We start from the raw sequence: 24298 nt of genomic DNA, 5'->3' as shown, positions 1-24298 counted from the left end.
GAACTTGATTGTTAATTGCACAAGAATACTCTGCTTTCTCAACAGAGCAACTCCCACAATGATTTCAGAGCTCTCCTGTTGAGCCCTCATACCTGAAATGTATCTCCTTTTATCTCTCACCTATTATTCCTAGTACATCACAGACAGAGACAAGGTGTGGCTATGCTATCTCATGTTTTTCAAGTCCCTTCTGCCATCCTCAAGAGCAAACAGATGGCAAACTATGATGAGTAGGATCTACCCACAGAGATATTCAAAGGAAAACAAAGAAATAATCACTTTGCAGTCCCTGCTTCTCTTTGAGCTGTTCTGTGCATGAGGATGTTGCTTACCTTAAACTTCCACTGGCAGAGTACAGCTCTGGTCTTACCTGAGCTCTCAATGGCAGCTGGGAGCACATTGCTCTTTGTGGTTCATGATAAAGTAAAAGCAGAGCCTTGTTCTTTGTGGTTCATGACAAAGTAAAAGCAGAGGCATTTCACACTTCTGTGGCCCTTCATAAATGTAAAAATTGCTCCAGGCTTCTATACAAAAGTTACAGGCATAAGGTACACATCCTGACCCACATGTAAGAGCTTGAGGAGCAAATTAGCTGTACTGTTTCTTTGCTTTTCACAATCCTCAAAGGAGCTATTGGTTTTGTTTATTTCAACTAGATGTAACTTATATCTACAGAAAGAAAAAAATTATATTTTTCTGTAAAGTGTTCCTCATAGCACTTAAAACACATTACAGAGGTTCATCTCAATGAATAGGAACACAGTGAAAAAGCAAAAGACCTCACAATAACATTTTAATGAAAGACCAGTAAGTACATCTAGCACCTTGATAACACACAGCAGACACAACCTAGGGAACATTTGGAAAGAGAAATAGAAAAAAGATTTGCTTTACCTTAGAAGTCCTTAAATCCCATGCTTTAACTTCTGGGCTGAATCCTCCACAAATGAAAACATTTGACTCTGTAGGGTGGAACTTCAGTGCACTGATCCTAAATTCTGTTTTGCTGCTAAATATCTGCTTCCCTAAAACCAAGGAACAAGCACACATTACAATTTGAGCAGAAAATGAAATACGTTATTAATTTCAACTTAGTTTCAAAAATATCAAGGTTGTTAAAAGCGAACATGCTTATAATTACACACTTCAAATATCTAGGGCTAGTCTAATTTAATGAAAATAAAGGACAACTCACTAATTTCTATCCACTTGAAATTGCTCCTGCTCATGGGCCTCTGCACCACTGACTGCTTCCTACTGAAAAGAGACAACAAGTGGCTCCCATACTGAGGAGAGGAGCTCCACTAGGTCACAGTGCAGACAACACACAGGAAAAAATCTACAAATCCAATGGTTGAATGTTTCCCTACTGAGATGCCAGTCTTTTTCTTTTCAATGAGACAAAAATAATTTGAATAAAACATTGTCTGTACAGAAATACTACATCTCAATCTATATTACAGCTCTTGAGCTGTTTATCTAACTTTCAGCAAAGGTAGGAGTGAAACTTCATCTTGGAAGTAGGAAATAATTTGCAAACCACCATATGAAGGCAATAGCTGTTCCCATGGATACACTGTTGCCAACATTTAATTGTACACACTAATCTCCACAGGATCCTGTGGTTAGTATCAATTGGATTGCCTGCACTTTGGAACACAACAGAATTCAGCTAGGTTAATTTATAGGACTTTTCCACAGTTGACTGCTTCCTTTCATCCTAACAAATTCATTATATTACTGTACATTCACTGAAATAAAATTTTTGGAACAGCAGTATGAACCAAGATAAATATATCTGCTCACTTTCACAATAACAACTGTGATTTATATTCTACATATCCCATATAAAGATCTACATTAAATCAAGTTACTGCTGTAAGCAACAGTGAAGGAGGTACTGCAGAACTAGAACAAAAAAAATCCTTTAAAATACTATGAGAAAAGCTTCTTAAAATATTCTTTAATTTGCATTTTATGCAAGTGAGGATTATCTTAAAACAGGCTTTTTTAAACAACTGAAAATACTTTCAGCTAAAAACATTACTGACAGATGTAAACTCTTGCAGTTAGGTGTACAATACTGAAAATCATTCACACTGATTTTTTTATGCTCATTTCATGCTCTGGGGCCGATTTATTTGATTTCATCATCAGTTCCATTTTCCTCATCTCCTGAACTCAACTTACACAGTCAATAGGCTAAGACTTGTAAAATTACTTAATTATTCAGTTTAAAGAAGAGAAAGGTTTTACTTTATCACATATGCTCATCAAGGGAAAAGACAGGGAAAAAGATTACAGAGAGCCTAAAGGAGGGGTGAGTGTTGTTCTATGTGAATTCTGGTATTGTAGGGGTTTTTTGTCCATTTTTAAATGACTCGCCACCAATTGCCACTGCAAGATCTAAAGGGTCTCTCTGTCACCACTAAGTGAAACACTTAATTTTGTCCATGAGTTCCTTCCCCAAAAGGACAAAAAGGTCATCAGGGCAGCAGAGATTTTCTCCACAAGTTATATTTGTGACCATCCCTTGCCATGGGAGCTTTCAGAACCCCAACAGCTACAGGGGAAAAAAAAAAGACTCCACAGGGAAGGAAGAAAGTATTAAAATCATCAGTTATAGGAGCAACAAGATATTACTCTCGTGTACACCACTACCAGGTATCATTTGGGGGGGCTTTACAAAGGCATCTTACTCACCCCCAGCGCTTGAGAAAATACTGAATTACCCCATGGAGGCTCACTACTCAGTTTAATAGCACTTTACTCCCAAAGGAACTTGTATCTTACTAGTTCCCAGCATAATAAAAACTCTGGGAGTATAATCAACAAGTTTTCAATGGGACTGCAGTCAGAAATTAGCAAAAGTGCGGCCTGCCTGTACTAATCCTGTCACACAGCTTTATAAAGGACACAGCAAGAGATCACTGTTCTCCACAAAGTGTTGTCCAAATGGCATTAGACATATCCATAACTGATTCAGTGGAAGTGCTCATTTTGGCAATCACTGGCTTTGCTATGTGTTTACCTCCACAAAACTTCTCAAAACTGCTTTTTCTATAATAAATATTTGTGTTCTTTAGCCTAAGACACAAGAAAGTTAGGTAAAACACAGGCAAAAAAGATGTGCATTTAGTTCAAGATGCATTTCATCCACTAACTACAAGATCTGTTACCTTTTCCACAGAAAGATTGATTTAACATAATTTCTTATTAATTAGTCAATTTTTCCATCTCATTCCAAATTGCTTCCAAGTAATTTAATAATCTGCCTGATATTTTTATCAGAAACTAAAATGCTCTACATTCCCTACTCTGTCTCTCCCTATTTGATAGAGTGGGCACTGAATTTGCCCTTTTCTTGTCTTCTACAGGCTGCAATTTATCCAAAAGCTCTCAGTGACAGTCACTAAAATAATTAAATCATAATAATCTCAGTGTTATGAACTCTACATTACAATGTAATAACAAATAAAATTAATGCAAACAACCTGAGCATCTTATTTACCTCTTTATTCTTTAACCTCATTCTTTTTCTTAATTTAAGTTGCCACCTTATGATTTGATGCCGCAGATATTAATAATTTTTTTTACTTAAGTCAACGATTACAATAAACTAATACTAAAAGCTCAGACTCTCCAATTAACACTTTGCAAGACAACCCTCCCTCTCTCATTGCCTCCCCAAAGTGAAATTCAATCAAACATCTCTTTTTGAGAATTGAGTAAACAGTGTTCTGAAGAGTTTGGTGTTATTAGATGCACACACAAATTCCATTCCACTGCCATGTCACAGAAAATGGGCAAGACTGGAATGCACACAGGCTGAACAGCAGCAGTTAACAAACTCGAAAGGTATTAGAGAAAGGAAACACTCTTTATTGTCACAACTAAAATTTATTCACAATTCACTCAGAAATTTAGGAAAAATATCCACCTGAGAGATGGAACAGGTCAATGCAAAAGATGACAAGGGGCATATTAGCTCATACAATTCAGAAATTTGAGGCAATGAACTCAACTCTTAGCCTTTTCCTGCACAAACTTGGCTTCAGGTGCTATACTAACATGAGCAGAATTTATTCTTTCCAGGCTGTAATGCTGCTATGATGGAACCTACCCCACAGCTTGGGAAATCCAGGTTCAGTGTTTGCTGTAGATCCTCCTCCACCTTTCTGGAAATCTTTTTTTTCAGTTACCCATCTTTTTCGCTACAATTACTCACTTTACTAAATGAAATATTCACCTTTGGGGGGTCTTATTTTATATATTGAAACAGACGCCTATAAGGAGAAGACCCCCTTATCCATAACAGGTATAAATCAGCACATTTCTATATACCTTTATTTTGTATATATTTATTGTATTTTAGTTCCTAAAGGCAGCATAACCAACTCATAGACTAGAAAATTAGGCCTTTTGAAAATGTCTTTGGCTAATTGAGGGAAAATCCATATCACATATCATTTTCCTTTATAAGGGATTGTTATTCCAAAGCAGAAATCAAATGTTTCTCTAATCCTTAATTTTCACAATTTCAGTAACAATATCTACTATATCTTTTGCAGCGCATTTTATGTTCTTTAAAGGCTTTAATTAAATTCTTCAAGCATTAAAGGCTTGCCAGTAACATAATAATAACATGCACAATATGGAAAAAAATCTTTAAAAATATCTTGAATATATGTTTCTGCTTCTTTATGCAGCAGCCTACTGTGAAACTGCTCAGCTATGAAATCAGATGTTTTAAAGGCTATTTAACATTCTGAATTTTTCACAGAACATCAGCACAGTTGCTCAGAACAGGATGCTTCTGTAACTGTGCTTAGTGGCCCTTAGGTTCACACACCTACTGCATAACCCTGAAATATTTCCTTCCTTACTCTAATCTGTGATCTGTCTTTCTGTAAAGAAAGGTGAAGCCTGAGACTTACAAGGACACAAGAGCAATCTTGCTTAGCAAAATGGATTCCCCTCTCTGCTTAGAAAAAGACATAAAACAACATATATAAAAATATTTCATTACAGTCACAGTCCCTCTCATGCACAACAGTGAGAAAACAAATTAGATTGATTAGACATCATTTGTTCTTAAGAAATCAATGCTGTCTGTTATTTCTCCATTCTTGGTGTGCTTACAAATGGCCTTATTATTTTCTCAAGAACCAAAGTTATATTGATTACATATTTTTTCCTATATTTTGTCCCTACATCTTCAGAGGTTCACAACAAGTGCAGATTTTCGAAATATTAAATTTTCTCTTTTAAATTTTGAAACATCCCCATAATAAATACTTTTCAGTAAGGCTTTACAGCAGCGAGCATAAAAAGTGAAACGCTGTTACCTCCTAGCTGGAGAGTGCTATGTTCAACTTATTTCATAAAACTGCTGAATCTTGGGGGAAACCTTTGACCTCACATCTAAGGTGCCTGCATACGCTCAAAAGAAAAAAAATAAACAAGCAAACAAAAACATTATCAATAAACTGGGCTTTTTTTTCTGAGGTGCCATATAAAAGCTTTCTGCATATTAAAACATATTCTCTAAATACTACTGGGAGAGAAAAGGAGGAACAGAGGAATGCCACAGCTTTCCTGGGGTGATGTTTAGGTAAGAGAACTAGAACTCCTATGTGAACAAATATGAGTACATTAAAAATAGCAATGTTATATATAGGACTATCAAATTAGAACAGAAAAAAATACATTAAAAAGAAAATTTTCTTGGTAGGTACAAGATGTTCCATTAAGAAACTCTCTCTCTCATTATAACACTGAGGAAATTATATTTGAAAGCAAGCTTAGTCCATGAACTAAAATACAACTGCAGCATTTGGCGACTTAGGAAATGTGCCAAAATTTCTTGGAACATTCCCTCTGTCATAATATTAAAGAATTGAAAAGTATCTACAATATGCAAATAGTAAAAAACCCAGCCAATGTTCTGCCTATGCTATTATACCAATTCATTTGTGACTAATGAAAAATCTACTGATTAATAAAACATGCATTCCAAAAATAAAACAGTTATAAATAAATTCTAAAAATACAATTACCCTTCCAAAGTTGGTAGAGCACCTCCATTGCATCTGGACATAACAGAAGTTAAATGTCAAATTTATTTGACCTAGAAAGTTTTAAAAGCATTTTTTTCAGTGCTCTCAGAATATAGCCCTATTTAACACTCTGTAAATAACAATGTGTCTGAACTACCAGTAATAGAAAATGAATGTGTGTTATCAGAGAAAAACAAAACCAGGCAGTCTCAGAGTGCTGCATTACTATCATATTTGTGAAAATATTCAAAAGACTTTGTTTTGGATCTACCAATATTCATGAATCTCCATAGTGCAGTGCTGAACTTGCCTGATGCAAACTGCAACTGATCACAGAACACTCATGTGCATGACTCATGCATAACCTTCAGTTCTTTAAAAATAATGCATATTTTGGGTCCAACCCATACTGAATGTGTACAATAGCTTTCAAGAAAACCATGTTTGTGAAGAGTCTTAGCTTCACATCCTGGTGTTAAGGCACTGGATGGCCCTTGAAGATAACATATGATGATCTACAAAAATTGAATTTAAAAAAGACTTGCACAGCAACATCTATTATCTCTTATCCAAACCACAGTAAGAGAACTCCTTGTACCTCATTAACTTGAATTCTTCTCTTGTACTGTTCTTCATCACAGTATCCTTTAGGTTGGACCTCCAGGGATCATCTACTCGTAATCCCTACTCAAATTATGTCCAGCTGCAGCAGATTACTTAAGGATCTAGGGTCTGTCCACTGAAGTTCTGGGTACTCCAAGTACAGACTCCACAGCTTCTCTGAACAGCCTGGTTTAGTATTTGATCACCCTTGAGCTGAGCCAACAAGTTCCTGTGTTCCTACATCGTTCCTTTGCCTCTTATCCTTTCACTGCACATCTCCGAGAAGAGCCTGTATCATTTTCTCTACCTGCTAGGTAAATACTCCTGATCTGGCCTGGAATGATGTTGACCTTCTTTGCTGCTGACAACACTGCTGATTCACATGCAGCACCAGGACCTCCAGGTATTTTTTTGCAAAGTTTCTTTCTAACCAGTTTAACATCAGTCTGTTCTGTTGCACAGGATTACTCCACTCCAGATCATGTCCTTGCTGAACTTCCTGAGATTCCTATCAGCTCATTTTTTATGCTTCGAGTATCTTAGATCTTTTTATATGTAAGAACTTTCATTTCATACACCTGACAAGGGCAAGGGGTTTGATGGTGTAAAACTTCAGCATAAGATTTCATGGATGTGTCTTCTAGCCTTATATCAGGATTTCTCTGCCAACAGCAAAAATTCTGTTTCGTGACTAATGAGATTTCAGTGTTTGCTTCTATTCTGATGTTGTTCAGATCATAAAGGTAAGGAAAAAACACTCCAGAAGATGCAATATACTAGCACATGGGATACCCAAACTGCAGTCCAATCTTCGAAAGAAATTTTCCTGAAGAATTTATTCTAGTGCTGTTTGTTAAAAAATTGCTGACAAATTCCTTTGAGAAATATCAGAACTAGCCTTCATCAGACCCAGAACAATTAGCAAGACTACAATTTCAATTTAGTAGGGCAGAAACTGTGTTCCCAACAGAAAACCAACAGAAAATGACAAAAAATCCCCCACAGCTCAGCAGCTCAATATCATGCATGTACTAAGCTGTATTTGCAACCTTTTTTAAATTTTAAGTCATTCTTTATAGATCATTAGGTTTCTTTTAGTGAAGGACATGTAGCAATTTTTATAACACAGATGTAATATATAAAACATATACTGAAAACCAAGACAAGAAAGATCAGATTTTAGGAAATTACTGGAAAAATGTTGAACCAGAACAAAATATACCAGAGCATAGAGCCTGAAAGAGAGCATTATTATTTATAAAATCCCACTGGCATGCACTTACTACATTTAAACACACTGGTAGTTAGTTCACACTAGCAATGGAAAGTAATTAGGACCGAAGTCCAAAAAAGTATATGAAAGTCCAATGCAAAGGAACAGTTCTAACATCTATCTGAAGTTAATCAAAGAAGAAATCATCTCAGCACTGATGAAGAGTGAGGAGGAGTGAATGATTCAGTGAACTAATGTAAATCAAAATCTCATAGATGCCTTAGTGTTTTTCAAATGGAAATGAGGCTTTTTATATCAAATTGATTTGGATTCCAGAGGCAACTGCTTGCCCTGTCTCTCTGAACAGAACTGATGGAAATGTATGAAAAGAAGAGTAACTTTACAACAGGGAAGGAGCTCAGAAACTGGCTTGCATACATAGGAAATCAGACTAAAGTTCTGATCACTCCTATTATGCTTTTCCAAATGGGGTGTGAAAGGTCCAATCACAACCGCAGTTCAGAGGAACTACAAGGAATTCTGTGTTCTTTAAATAAGACAGTAATGAATACCTGATACTTCCAAGTATATAAGCATTCATTTCACCCACATACAATTTATTGAAGTAGCTAGAAACACTATAACTCACAAGTCAGTATGGAAAGAACCATTTACAAATTTATCTGCTTTGACACAGTAAATATATTTTGTTATTGTTGTCTTTTCTTAGAGAAGTATAAATGAATCACTATAATCAACTTAATCCAGACTTCTGTCCCATTACTGGTTAATTAAGCTGAAGAGATGTTGGAAATTAAAGCATATTATTTAAATTATGTACCTTTGGAATTTTCCCTATAATTTTATGAGATTTTTCCCAGAATAGTGAAAGGTGACTCAGACACACAAAATCTATTCAGCTGCTACAAATCCCATTATGAACATAGCCATTCCATTTAGAAATTTTAAGCATTACCAACAAAAGTAAATCCACTTGGATTAGTAAGGTTCAGTTATATGTGGGACTAGAAATGTTGCTGTAGAAGTCTGACAAACTAATGACTTGGTATATTAACCTCATGTACTATTACACCAAGTATATAAAGCTCCTTTCCCCATGAAAAAAGCTGAATATTCTCAAAACACCAGTATTCTGTGACTTATTTTACATTCCCACACTGCAATGGCTTCCTTCCAGCCACCACTGCATTCAAATACTTCTGGTACAATTATTGTTGAGAAAAATAAATTCTTGGAGCATGAAAAAGAACCTTTTTCTCATGTGAACAATATTTTAAAATTTTCTTGGCTGCTTTCTCAGTTCCTCTGAATAGGATTTCTGCTTTCCAGTTATTCACATACAATGTAGTTCTTGCTTTTATGCAAGAGAAAATCCTCTAGACAAAACTGCTTGCAATTTTTGTAAGGATTTCTATTGTAGTATTACAAAAAATATTGCACCTTTGCAGGAGTTAAACACTTAAAAATAAACTAAGGGGGAAATATAAAATTGCATCTCTTCCCTTGACAAGGTCCCATTTTGGATCTAATTCATACACACACACAAAGATATCCTATTATGCAGAGTCCCAGTGAAAGCTGCTGATGTTGGAAACACATTAAGGAGAGAAGGAATACAGAAGTGCTGACAGAAGCACTTTAGTTTGTGAAGGAGACATGAGGAGACACAGCATCCAGGAAATTAGTTGTTAAGGTTACAACAATCAAATCCCAAATCAAATTCAAAAATGCATCAAAGCAACACAAGTTCAGTCTCAAGGTTTCACACCAGAATTTAAGTTTCTATACTCCTAATTAAGGTCCTATTCAGAAAAAAGAAAAAATCACCTAATTAACTTCAAACACAAACTTCAACCCAACAGAGAATGAGATACAAGCCTATGTTTAAACTAAATATATGTATAAATGTTACTGAAGTCAGTCTTAAGAGGCTGTTCAAACACTTTAATGAATTATAGTGACAGAGCATAAAAACACACATTTCATTCCATTCATCTGTGTAGTATCTGACAACATAAATTAGATGTGATTGTCAACTGTAAGATATTTCGGTTTTCTCAAACTTCTCCAACAACTCTTAATTGCCAAAACACATTTTTTAAGTATGGTCACGTTTCAAGAATTCTAACTTTCACCTATGGATTTGTCTATATTTTAGAAGAAAGAGTAAGGCTAGCAAGGTCCCAAGGGATCTGTACACAAAAGGAAATGGCTGTAATGCATTCTTCATGGCCTTTACCTGTTTCTACATCTGTTAAATGCAGCATGGAATCAAAGCCCCCACTGAGGATCCTTCTTCCACAGGATGACCACCGGGCAGCTCGAACAGCACAGGAGTGACAGGAGAAGGTTTTTAAACAGCAGCCTGTATCTACAGCATCCCAAACCTTAAAAAGAAGGATAGGGACACCTTTATAAAGAATCACAGTATTTTTTTCAATAATAATTTTCTACAGCAAATCACTGTAGTTAAGAAAGCTTTGCATTCTGAAGTTGTATCAAGTTGGTAACTTGACACAACTTGTTACTTGTTTCCCAGTAATATATTTTAGAAAATACAAGTAGTTTGACTTCAGTTACCAAATACAGTTGAAAAAAAATTATATATATAATTATATATATAACATGGTGTATATATATAATTATTTGTAGAATATGCCTTTCATGGTTCTATTTTTGTCATAGTTTTAAGAAAAAATTAGAAGTTTAGCAACATCATATAAAAATCCAGTATGATCAGATCTGTGACAGAAGGCTAAACATCAAAACTATTTTCTTATAAATGTTCCTCTTCAGTAAAAACTGGATTATAAAATATCTTATGGTTGTACAATATAATACCTTTGGAGTTTAAAATGTGAAAAGAGAGAAAAAAACAAGACTTTGGGTAATGTATTTTTATCTTCAATTATATTTTCTTCTTACTGGGCAAAAAGGACTTGCTGACAGTATCATTACACAATGCATACTCAGAAGACAACATTCCATTAAAGAAAATTATTTTATCAAAAGATTTTCTATCACGAAGCACAGTTCTGCAATACAAAGCAACCAATTATGATTAATTACTTGACTAGCCAGTAAAGACTGAAACCATGAGGGCCATACCCTTAGTATTCCACCCTAATCACAAGTCTAAAAAATCAGGGAAATTTTAATCTTACACTGCTTTTGAAAGTAAGTTTCTCTCTTTTAATGAGTTTTAATGATTGTTTCAAGTTTCACGGTATCAAAAAAGGGTTAATTATGTCTTGGAGGGCTTTTGGTATGAGGAAGCTAATGAATGAATCAGGATGAAAGGATAACAGGTGGTACATGCTTCCAATATTTTCTGTCATGTTTTAGAGATTAAGTACAAAAACTCAATTTCCACAAGAAAGGTAAAGCAAGTCCGACAGCACTTTTGAGTTTATGCTTCATTTTAAAAAAGCTACATAATTGGAAATAGCATATCCTTAAAGCTGCACATTTCCCTCCATTATATGAATTAGAACAAGTGATCCACTCTTGTGGATGAGATCACTGATGACACCCAAGGGACAATTCAGCAGGTAACACATTTCTCTCCACTGTTTTACTTTCCATCAACTCTTTTTTGCCCAGGTAATGGTGGTGTTGCAATGCTTTCTGAAATTAGAGTTGCATGGGCAAGGCAGTTTCGACTGAGTAAATTCACTTAGTTTAGTGCCCATTAATGTAAACTTTTAATTACAGAACCAGGTTTTGAGGAAAACTGACCAAGAGTTAAACAAGTGTTAGCGTTCAGAAACACATAATCACAAAAGCGATTATATGTTGGTGCTTTCATTAAGAGCTCTAGGTGTCAGGGGTATTTCAACTCAAATCTGACTCTGACCATACATTTGAGATGAACACGTTTTTATATTCTATCGTGATAAAACTTTCATGTTAATTATTAAACTTATATTGTATACAAAGATTTCAGTCAAGCATGGCCCCTCGTGGCTCCCCCTTAAATTTCTAACATAGTTTCTCATGATTCTTCTTATGATTCTACAATAATTATATTTAATTACTAAACAATCATCACATCTAACAATTATATAATTTATCATACTGCTTACGCAGGTGCATTGATCTGACAAAACACAAAGTCTAACATTTTCAGAGTCTATCTTTAACATTTTCCCAGGGCCCCACTATCACAAGCACTTAAGGGAGCATCTTCCCCTGTCAGATCCCACTTCAGTGCAGTGCTTCTCCCCCTGCTCCTACCCAGCTCCATCAGTTTTCCCTGGGCATCATGGTGAGATGCTCAGCCAAGCAGTGAATGCTCAGCTGTAACAGAACTGCCTTGGGTTACAAGCACCAGGCTGTGCCTCCAAGGAACAGAGATGTTAACCACGTTGTATGCACAAATGGAGAATCTTCTCTATTTCATCACGAAGGAAAAGGCTTCAGATCCTATCAGAGGATCACTGCAAAGCCACCATCATGTCTGCATTTCCTTAGGGAGCCCCTTAAGCAATTCCCCATTCCTGTGTATTTCCACTGTTTAACCTGGGGAAAGTGAAAACAATGTGGTTCATGGGAGAGAGAGTTCCACTGTCCAAAGCTGGAGAGGAATTCTGCTCCATCCAGGCAGCCACCACCACTGAAAAAAGGAGAGGTTGCAAAAGGATGAGTCCCCTGCATCTGAGTTTGCACCTCTCTGCCCAAGGCTCAGATGTCAGATCAGCAGATTCTCCAGGGTGATGGGCATTTCAGGGTTCCAATTTCAACTGAGAGAGTCAAGTGTATCAAAAATAACTTGTGTGGAAATAAATGCATTTCTAGTCTTTTTTTCTTCACTTCTTCCAAATTCTAGGGCCATTAAAGCTTCCTGTTTCAAGTGACTGATGTTGTGAATCTTGCCTTCTTTGGCAAAAAAAAAAGGAACATGAATTACAATCTCTTTACCAGAAGAGGATCCCAAACATATTCTTCTGAGTGGCATCTATACATGAACCTGAAAAAAGGATTTGTTTTCAAAACCAGTCTAAGGCTGAAGATAAGGGCCACAACTCCATAATCTTTCACGGTTTCAAGAATTTCAAAGTATTTTTTTAATAAATTGTCTTAGAACTATTTTAAAAATTTCACTTAAAATACCAAAAAAAGCTAAACTTTAACCTGGTAAAAAATACCTTTACAAGTAGCATTTGTAGAATAAACTCCAATATTTACATGGAAAAAGATCATATTTAGTACAGAATAAATTATTTGGGCATGGGAAACAGTTCACTGAAAAATACAGAGACTGAGATATATATAAATCTTCATTCACAGGCATTGGAACACATGTATCAAGTATTCTAAGACTAGAAATTATTATACATCTGCCAAAGCAAGACACATTTATATGAAATTATTTTTACCAAGAGATCAAGTGCTTTAAGTGTTGTAGCTTGACTTCAAAACTCAGCTCTCACAGAAACTCAGTATTATTTCTAGATGAAATACTAAATTCTCATTAAACCTGACATTGCTGTTTTATCTTGTGATGACCATTGTGATTTTACTTGCTGAGCTGAAAAGCTAAAAGCACACATTTCATCCTGCTACTCTGAAAATACTATTTTTTTGCCACACACTCAAGCAATAATGTTGTACATTATAAACAGTAACTAATCCATCCTTTCCCTTTATAAGAATCGTAAAAACAATGAAATATGCAACTGTTATTAGAAAAATAACACATATTATCATATTGCCTCCTCTAAATCCAAAATTATTAACTAATTAATTATACAGTATTTGAAAGAAATAAACAGCTAATACTCATTTCTGGTATAAAGGTATAATGAAAATGTTAATTTTATTTTTTCCAATTTTATTTAAATTTAAACTGGTTCATCTTTCACTACTATTTCCTACTCTTCTGGGCTTCACTATTTATAATACTGCATTTCCATTTCTTTTCCACAAATTGTTTTCATTTCATTTCCTCTCCCATTATATAAATTATGGTGATTACATAGTTTTCTGCTAGGATTAATGTATGGGGCCAAAATGGCAGGTACAAACAGCAAAGTGACAAAATTATACTAGTGATTTCTTTACAAAAGCAATTTTCCTTTTACTTTCTCTGAGGCACATTGTAATTCAATTGCTCTTTCACATTCTCCATAGTATTTGGAAATAAAGGCTTCAGAAGTTGTTTGCTTTCCTGTATAGCCCAGAAATGCTATGAAAATACTGTAACCTGTATTTGAGGCAACACAACCAGACCTCCTTGCCCTTGAGATTGGAAGTGCACAAAGCACATAAGCAACTACACAATGTAGGAGATGAGATTTATTATAGATATGTTTCCAGATCCTATTTTCTGCTTGCAGGAAAACAGCCTTGGAAAATAAAGCAGTTTGGGTTGGAGATAAAAACTCTTGGTAAGTCTCAGCAGGAAGCAGCAGAGGGTAAGCACTTGATACTCAAGTAAACAGCAGCCACAGAATAAAGCTCTGGGGTCTGCACAATCAACCAGCTCATAAGGCACAAAATAAAGGCTTTTATCTTACTGATCATACAAACCAGGGATTCATTCCCAGAAAAAAAAACTACACAGTAACATAAGCAGAGGAACCAAAATAATATGAGAACTCATCATGCAGACCAAGAGTGATAAATTAGGAATTGAGCACATCTCTTTCATTGCCATGCTATGATTATCCATGATGCACTTGCCTCCAACTTAGATTGCAGAAAAGAAAACCCAGCAGCCTGACTTTTAGAAAGAGAAAGGTGCATCTATTCAAGCAGGCAGTCAGTAATTGCACAGTGAACCTGAGAACAATGATTCAATTGTGATAAATTAGAGGCTGGAAGCAAGTGAGGAATTAAGTTGTATGCATTTTGAATTTGCATGCACAGAGGAACTACAGCAGAGCCAGTCAAGAATACTAAGCAATAAATCAATTTCTGGAGGATGTGTACCACCAGAATTAAAAAGTTTTTTAATGGATGGATCCATGTTCATTTCAATATAACATCTAATAAAAGAGCTAATAAAACATCTAAGAGTTCTAATAAAAGAACTCTTCCTCCCTCAATTTAGCCAAGTTGTGTTACCAACTTCCTCTGTCAATGGCTCCTAGTGAACCACAGCAAGAAATCATTTCTTACTTGTCAATTACTATAAATATAAATGTGGCATTTAAGAAACAGCCCTGTTCAAGGATGATGTGGGATAATACTGAGTTACAGGATGCATGAAGAAATAACTATGCTTTGACTAGAATAGACTCTGTTCCATTCCACAGTGCACTCAGGCTGCTCCACAGACTTTTGAATCTAAAAAGATATAAGCCTCTCCTGTCCCTTTTTTTAAACAGCACTGCTCTCTGATGTATCTCAAGAAGACAAAACTGATTCAGATTTTTTACTTTGTTTTTTAACTGAATTCAGGTCTGAAAGATATGCCATATTTGCTAACACGCAATTTCTAACAAATGAAGTAGAGAAGGAAGCCCCAAACTATCTACATAAAATGTCTTTTCTAGTTTTCAAAGCAGGCTCTGATCTCTGATCTGTACTTTAAAAGGTTCTTTGAAAATCAGTGGACCAGAGGGCAGAAATAGTCTCATGGAAAAACTATAAAAAGGTATCTCCTGCTGTTACTACTTCAGACTCCCCAGTTGGATGAGGTGCAGCTTTGGGCAGGACTGCAAGAGCTGAAAGTGCCCCCTTGGTTATCTCTAACACACAGCAATAAGATAAGGGGCTACATAAGGAGGTAGGTATATTCTTTTGTTCATAAAACTGAGACAAGAGAGTGCCAGGAAGGGAAGCAATAAATAGCCAAACAATAAAATTGTTAGGTGTGCCTAAGCCTCTCAAGCCATTGGGTGACTTACAAAAATGTCTGATCTTGCATGTAATATATATAAATCCCTAAAGTAACTACAGGAATATTTAGAATATTTTATGTTTGTTTCAATTCATGTCTTCTTAAAAAATTGAGCTAAATAATACTGTTGTAGTACAAAGCAAAATTTGTTGAAAGAACCATGGAAGAAATCACTTGAACTCGTTTGTTTAAACCCGCAGTTAAACCGTGTGAAAACGAAATTAAGCTCAAAAAACCCCTGTGAGCTAAGGTCACTTTGTGTATAACCTTAAAGTGCTAATAAACTTATTTTCAAACAGTTATGAAGGATGTAAATAGATGTTCAGATTGTTATATGGACTATGAGTGATGACATTTTGAACACACCAGCTTAATTTTCAAACCAACTGTCCCAAAAAATGAGTTTTTCTGCAGGATTCTGTATAGCTACATAAAGCTAACACATTTTCAGATGTGTTGAACACTTGCTTCAGGAATGTTTAAAGTGTTCTAGGGAACATATTTTAAATGACATCCCTCTTCCTAATCTAGACATGGTGTAAGAAGTATATATCAATGCTGTCATTTGAACATTTACATATTTCCACTAGTTTTCTTCTTGCAGCACTTGTAACTCAAAATCAATTATCTTACTAATCTGAAGGGAAGTACCAACTTTATTATTGCTTTAATATCTGAATAAGAGAATAAGAATTTGTATTTGGATAGCTTATTACTAGACAAGCCTTACTACTGTAGAAACAGGGAGAATGGAAAGTAGAAAACTATAATAAATTCAATTAGCTGAAACAGCCAGTATAAGGCCTAAATTTGTTATTTTTCCCTTAAAAAATTTAACATGAAAATGTCAAAAGTGTATTAATCAAATCAAGGTAATGAGTTATAAAATCTTCTCTTTCTCAAAAAAAATGAAAAAAGGAAAACAAAACCAAACAAAACCATAAACAAAATAACAAAAACCCCAGAAACAAAATCAAACTAAACCCAAAAATAACTCAGCATATTAGACATAAGATAGTTCTAATTTTGTAGGGGGCTTTATTCAGACAGAAACATTTTCAGTTATAATACTTGTGGTATACTAGTTGGCACTACTACTAGAAACTACTCAGTGGTGTGAAAACTGATTTGCACACGTCAAAAAGCTTTAATCCTACAAAATCCAGCAAAGGTTAAGTAAAAGCACTACATGAGCTTAATGCCAATCAAGCCTATGAAACACATTTCTAATTATTTGATATTTTATTTTAATCTTCCCTCCCACAGAAACTCAGCAGCCCTCTCCCCAAGGAAGGCTCCATAATTGTTAGTTGTGAAGCTTTGTTTGGGTGGTTTACCCATTAATCGGAAAATAAAAACCCAATCAAAAGTGCACTTTGAGCTGCCACTACTGGAAAACACTAATGGAAGAAGATAAAACATTGACATTTTCAGTTGGCAAAGGAGGGGTAAGACAAAGAAAATAAAATTCTGTAAAAAGGAAACAAAAACTCCACACCACTGTGGCAAGAGCTGCCCATCTGATTACACACAATAAAGAAATATTCTTGGTAAAGCTTTAACAAGAGCTATCACACTTCATTTAAATAGACCTAACCATTCCCTACTTCAAAAGTTAACCTGTATCATGAGGAAAATCTAATCAACCAAGCAAAAATCAAGACATAAATAATTTTAAAGTATACAAACTATCTGGAGTTTTGCCAGTATAAATAATTAATGTTGCCTCCACAGGAACCTTTCAAGTCAAAAGTGGCAAACAGAACTCTTCTGAAAGAAGTAAATTGTATTTTAAAAATGGTAACAGTAAGACACTGAACAACACTGACATAAATATTTAATAGATATTTCTATTAAAGAATTTGCAAATTATATATTCCCATTACATCAAGTGTCCTCAGGACATACCAATCTCATCTGTGAAAATTCTTTTTTTAACCATTTGATTCAGAAATAGAAAAAGTAAAGAAAACTTGGACTCTGGTGAATTCCTATTTCTTGGATGTCGTTTGTTGTGGATACTGACAACTGGTCAGAGAAGAAAGTCGGACAAACTTCCCCAGGCATTGCTCTGGGAAGTTTTGGGAAAGTTCAGAGAAAGAATTAAAACAATTCTAATCTTAGCAGCTGGTGTTTTGAAGGTGTTGTTTACTTGGAAGAGGTGCACAAGAGGGTGTTGTTCCTAATTAGCCAAAGGTGTGAGGGACATTGATTAAGGACCAATCAGGTCCAGCTTTCTATAACTCTATAAGAAGGATGTGGTCTAATAAACTCAGCTTTGCCTTCTGAAGACATGGGAGTCTGTGTGTCCCTTCATCCACCCATCCTTAATGCAACAGCCACAATTCATGCTGGAATTACAGACAGAATGATAAAATGGACAGCTGAGACCTTACTTCCATTCAGTGGTTTCAGTATCCTTTCCCTGTTAATTATCTGCAGTTTCTGGACAAACAAGCTCAGTCCTCCAGCATTTAACCCCCTCTCAGAGGGAGGCCAGCACAGGCAGGGGTTGCAGAGCCCCTACACACAGCTGGGGTAGGATGAAATGCTGCTAAACATGCATGGATGCAGTAACACAGACTAACAAAATAGTACTAACATATTCAAACACTTGATTGAAGTAAATAAGTGCTAGAATATTATATAATTATTCAGAAGTAAGCCCTGCTGCTCTTATAAACTGAAGCTAGAGATTAGAATGAGTTTGTTTATAAAGAATGTTTATCTAAAATTAATATTTCTATGATAAGAACTGAAATACTGTTGAAGTATGAACAAGTTCAGGGTGAAATCTTGAAAATAAAACCATGTTTGACAGGGTTTTGGGTGGGGCTTTTTTGTTTGTTGGTTGGTTTTGTTTGTTTTTTTTTTTAATGTCTTTCATATCACAATCACGGCCATTTCATTGTGTTGTAGCATTTCCAGTGAACATCTAGTTAAGATTTGGTACCAAGCTTTGAGTTTTAGGGGCATAAGGTTTACTGCAGTGCAGTGTGTTTGGCAGAGAAGTTTGTTTTTCTAAAACAGAGGTGAGGGTTACAAGTTTCAAATACGCATATATTTTTAGTATCACAATGTAATACAAGGCACGTTTGTATTGTGACAAGAACACAAAACAACAAAACCACTTTAAACCAATTAAAATCAGCAGGAGCTATATATCTTACTTGTTTAATGAACAGTACCAGCAGCACAGGTTCACCCCCACTGAAATGAAAAAATATTGAAACAAGATCAGTAAGATGATCTTACCACTAAAAATACTTCCAGGAAAGTGGGCAACTGAAGAGAAGAAGTAACACAGCTCAGAGTTCCTTAGATATCATCTGAGTTTCTCTACAGGAATTACTGGCACTCCAGCAGGAGAATGTAAACCTGAGGAGACCTAAGAACTATGTCTAAAAACCAAATGCTGAAGAACCTAAGAACTATCAAACTTTTCCAATTTTGTCAACTATAATCAAGCTGGCAAAGACACAGAGGAATGTGAAAAAGCAAGCTAGTTCCTGGTAATAAGTATTAGAGTTTTAATTAAAATGTCAGTCAGAATATAGTATAAAACTGTTCAAACACAGCCATAATACAGTTGCTAGCATTTTTTATTAGTTATATTTCTTGACAGTATTAAGATGCAAGTAAACTGACATGCCTATTTTCATTACTTTTATGGGGTTTTTTTCTACATTGGCAAGTGAAATCTTCATAGTTCTAGCTTCCCTCCTTGGAACCAAAATATCATTAGTAAGAAAATTCTCCTGAAACCATTTTATTTTCCTTTAAAAACTTCAGGGAAATAAATTACACTGTTAGACTTTCAAAACACATTGATTCCTTCTGCAAAGCACAGATTTGTTTGTTGGAATGTTTTAGACCACATGTATCATTTTAAAAGACACAGAAAACTGCAGACATTCACAGAAGAAAGTCTTCATTAAATGACATCAAGATCTCTAAACACACTGATCATTCTTTTGATTTTTATTCTGGCAGACAGCTAATTTCCCCACTTCTCCTTTGTTCTTAAAAAGGAAAGACTCCAAAGGAATGGAGATGCAGTAGGTGTTAAGAGCAGCATTCCTTCCCCTATTCTAAGATTTGGAGAAACACTTTGCATTTCATTGATATGACAGCACTCTAAGTAGAACCCTGCTGCCTAAGAGTCCTTTAAAAGCCAGCAAGACTTGTGGGACAGCAGCAGAGCTGGCAGCAAACACCCTTGGACAGAGGTGTCAGTTCAACATCCTCTGTACTGGCACCTCCCTTCACTCCTGGCTTCAGCACAAACTCTGCAGCACCAAGACCTCAAGTGGAGATGAATGAATCAGTCACATTACACACAACACTTGCTCATCCTTCTAAAAGGCCTGGAAGATGCAACCTCTGAAAACTACACCAATTTAGACACACTGAGAACTGCAAAAATCTGAACATCTATTAAGGTGTAGGACCCATGTTATGTTACATGTGACTTTGGCTACAAATTTTAATGTCCCAATGAATCAATAATACAGAGCAGCCCACAACAGCTTGTGGTAGGATTTTACTGAATCTATATCACACAATTACAAATAAACTGGAGTCGTCTTTACCTTCAGAGAAAGAAACATCAAAGCCCCCCTCTGGCAGCTGTACAGCTTTAACATGTTGATTTGTTTCCACAGATATAGCCTCATCCTGCAGTTCAGAAACAGGGGTGGAAAGAAAAGAAGGCTGCAAACTCACTGTTTGATTAAGTTCTTGCAGTAAAGACCTTGAAGTAAGAGCAGGTATTTATTTTCCTTACCCAGAGCAGAATACATTTTGATAAATACAACAAGTAGTTTGATTATTTAAGTGACACTGAGGATAATGCTAAATTTTAGTTGTGTAGCAGAGATGACTTTGTACCGAAATCGGGTTAACCAGAACAACAAGAGAGCACCAAAAAATAGGTAATTTATTTGGATTTTTTTTTTTATTAAACTGAATATTTTTAAATTGCTTTGAAGAATACACCTAGCCTGAGGGCTGCAGGGATAAACTTTGGCAGAGGTCCTCTCAAGATTTTTCTGTATAAGATGTTATTTAGTGGGATGATGTACAATATAGGGACCTCCACTTGTTCTAGTAACACTAGAGTCACCGAGACTGAGAATTTTTCCATTTTTTTTCTCCAGGAAAACATTCTGCTTTACTACAATTGTTTGTGCCATTACTGAGTTATTATGATGCTTATGTGTCTCTAAGCACTGGGGAAAATAATGGGAAAAACAGACAAGTTTATGGTCCAAGTGACAAAGGTCTCTCAGTGCAAGGTTTGGTCTCCTGCTTCCCCTGGAACAAACTGTTCCTTGTGCTGTGAATGTTCTGCCTTCAACACACACATCCAATTGCTGCATGGGAATGGGAAGTGCTGCTTCCTATGGAAATCAAAGAGCCTCCAGACAGCTCCTAACACAAGGCTGTCTCCCATAATCCTCAATGACAATTCCTCCCTGGGATATCTCAACAACGTCCAAATCTCTGCAGCAGGAAATCCTGCTCAGGTGGATCTCCACTGGATATGTGAAGGTAGATTTTATCTAGTATGAAGTCTGTGAAAAATACTGTTAAGCCTTGAAAACTGAGGAGCATCAAAGAATGAGTAACATGGTGAGATTCAAGTGATTGATTATATTAAGGATATTTGCATTTCCTGGCCACTCATGAGGGGTGTAAGAAGCAGATACCTCAAACACATCAGGATTTCTCAAAGTTACACATTTGACCCCCAGGATATTCAGTGTCTCCCATAAGATCTGCTGACTCAAACAAAACAGTTTGCCCCACAGATGGGGATGGCCATCTAGTGTGCAGCAGCACACACATTAATCCTCAGCAAATTCCTGACTTTTAAATGTAATAGAAAAAATTCTGCTCTGACACAGCTATCTAGAAATGTTCTAAAACAACTTGCCCATTTTAATTTTTGTTGTTTCTGCAGTTTCCCTTCAAGCATACAGCACAGTTCAGTTTTGTTCACTCAGCACAGCCGTCACCGTAACTCAGCCTTGGCCCTGGTGTGGGGCCAGGCACAGTGCAGGGCTGTCACCATGTCATGCTTACTGTACCAACAGGAGCTTCCCTTCCCTTCCAGCTTCCCCACATGTTATGTTGCTCATAATAAATATATTTTACTTCTACACTGATCTCCAGCATTTCCCACCCATTCCCACCCTTCATATCCATATGTCTCTATGCTGAAGAGGGGGATGGCTTGGGTTTGTTTCCCCCACCAGCATTACTCCAGCTGTCTCAGGTACACTGAAACTTGACTAATTCACACTAATTTTAGCACAGATAAACAACATTGGCTGTGTCATGCTATTTTCAAGTACATTCCTTTTTCAAATGAAGTCAATACAGCAACTCCTCTTCACCAAGCAATTTACACAGCATCAACATGCATCATTAGAATACTCAGATTTTTCTTTCTTTTAGGAAACTCAAGTATCTACGCATTAACAGCTTTACATAAAACAAAACTGACCAGCTTTTGTTATTCCTCCTTTGCATATCCATGCAAACCACTAGACAAAAAGGGGCCTGCCATTCCTGTGACAAATAGCAGAAGATTGCAAAGATGTTTAATATTCTTTGTAATATAGCTCAGTTCCTATAACATCATTTAGATTGCCCTACGGAGTTTCTGTACTTTGTACTTTATAACATTTAATCTCTCTCCTGTGAAATCTTGAAGAACAACCCATTCCATATGTCAACCCAACAGAAAGTTATTGACAATGATTTCATGAAGAGCTTTGTCCCAAAGGGCATTGGTAGGTAATTTGCAAATCTAATGTACCTCTAGTCAGCAGAGGGTTTTCAATGCTCACTTACATTCCTACAATGTAGCACAGTGATACAGCCCCCCTGAAGCTGAATGAGAGATCTTTGATTATGTTTTTCATCGATACAAAGCACAACAGTTTACACCAAATTTTAAGATTCAAAAAATAACCTTAAAAGAACAACTACTTACTTTTTTGACATTCTGCACAAGACTTTGGTAAACAGGTTTTTCTTTATTAATAGGTCGGGGGTTGTTTATTTCAATAATAAATTCATAAACATTAACACAGACATAATATTCATTCTAAAAATACAGGGTTTTTTTTCTTAAAGCAAATAAACATATAAAAATTTTGTACTTGTTTTACCCAGATATCATAAACTGAAGAAAAACTACAGCAATTTAAGACACAAGAAGCTGTACCTCAAAGAGAGATTATTACTGTAGTCCAAATGTTTCAAAGCTAGTTTCCAGACATAACTGACTTTTTAAATTTAACTAGGAGTACAGCTCAAATGAGAAGCACTGCTACACAAGTGTGGGTGGAAGCATCTATAAATACTCAGAACTTTACATGTTAAAAAGTATCTACTATGCTCTCCAGCAATAGTTTAGAAATAAGGTAACAAGCTTGCATATTTATTGTGATTTTGTCATATTGTGGCGATTGTATCACTAACTTTCATTTTACAGCTGGTGTGAGAGCATGCCTTTGCAACTGGAAATGAAAATAATAGCTAAAACCCTAGGAGCAGATTAAAAACTAACTTTCTCCTCCGTGGATGTTGACTTGAAACTATGAATTAATGACAGAATTATCAAGGAGCAGATATGAACATACTGACACTTGCAAACATTGCCTGGCATTTACACAGGACCCAATTAAGTTATTTTTAACTAGAGAAGTAAATGTAATATTTAATTGTTTTAAAATACCCAGCACTGCCCTCCCGTGTTTTGCTCTAAAGCCTGATGAACACACTTCATTTAGCAAGCAATAATGCAGAACTGTGGCATTCTATCTGCAGGGGCAGCCTCTGGTCACATTCCCATAGTGCAAACTACTTGATCAGTACACAAGTGCAGTGGTACCATAAGAAATCCCAGTTAAACTCAGCCCAGGCAAACAGCTGTGTATCCAGCAGAGCATCTCACCAGCCAGTGAGCAGCTCTGACACCCAATTGCTCTGGGCAGCAGAGCCCTGAACATGCACATAACCCCAAAGGTCCAGCACAGGTCCCAGAGAGCTCAGCTCCTTGGCACCAGTGCAACACAAACATTTCAACCATGCAGCCTCGGGTTCAGCATTTCCCACTGCAGCACCAGTACAACACTGTGGGATTCACATCCTCTGAACCTGAGAGAAGCAGAGAAAAGAATGATCAAAACAATTCTTATCTCATTTGCTGCTCCTGTCTGCCAAAGTAGAATGCAATATGGAGATTGCTTACCCAAAGTGATGGTGTTTTGTTTCCCGGGCCTATCAGGGCCAAGTGTGTGTGCATTCTGTCAGTCAGCAGTCATGAGATTCTGGGCAGTTGAGTTGAGTTGGGTGCTTGTGCAGATTCAATCTAGATGTAATGTAATATAGTATAGAATAATATACTATAATAAAGTAATTAATTAGCCTTCTGATATCAGTGGATATCAGTCTGAGGCACCAGTGGATGCATCACTTTCTTCCCCACTTTCTCCCCCAGGGGTTGCCCTAATTTACACTACAACACACCTACAGGAATGT

At 36.2% G+C, this 24298-nt stretch overlaps 1 protein-coding gene across 1 annotated transcript in view; it reads right to left on the bottom strand.

The window, feature by feature from the left end:
- WDR25 (WD repeat domain 25) overlaps positions 1-24298 on the bottom strand; it is a 60448-nt gene that overhangs the window by 16211 nt on the left and 19939 nt on the right. Inside the window, exons 3-4 of the mRNA XM_058027118.1 lie at positions 10136-10283; positions 895-1025 (exon numbers count right to left, since the gene is read on the bottom strand). Coding sequence (XP_057883101.1) covers positions 895-1025; positions 10136-10283 — 279 coding nt within the window. The remainder of the gene's footprint in view (positions 1-894; positions 1026-10135; positions 10284-24298) is intronic.

The sequence above is a fragment of the Melospiza georgiana genome, chromosome 6, assembly GCF_028018845.1.
Source record: "Melospiza georgiana isolate bMelGeo1 chromosome 6, bMelGeo1.pri, whole genome shotgun sequence".
NCBI lineage: Eukaryota > Metazoa > Chordata > Aves > Passeriformes > Passerellidae > Melospiza > Melospiza georgiana.
Note: the sequence above shows the minus strand (reverse complement) of the source record. Positions and strands in the feature narration are given on the sequence as shown.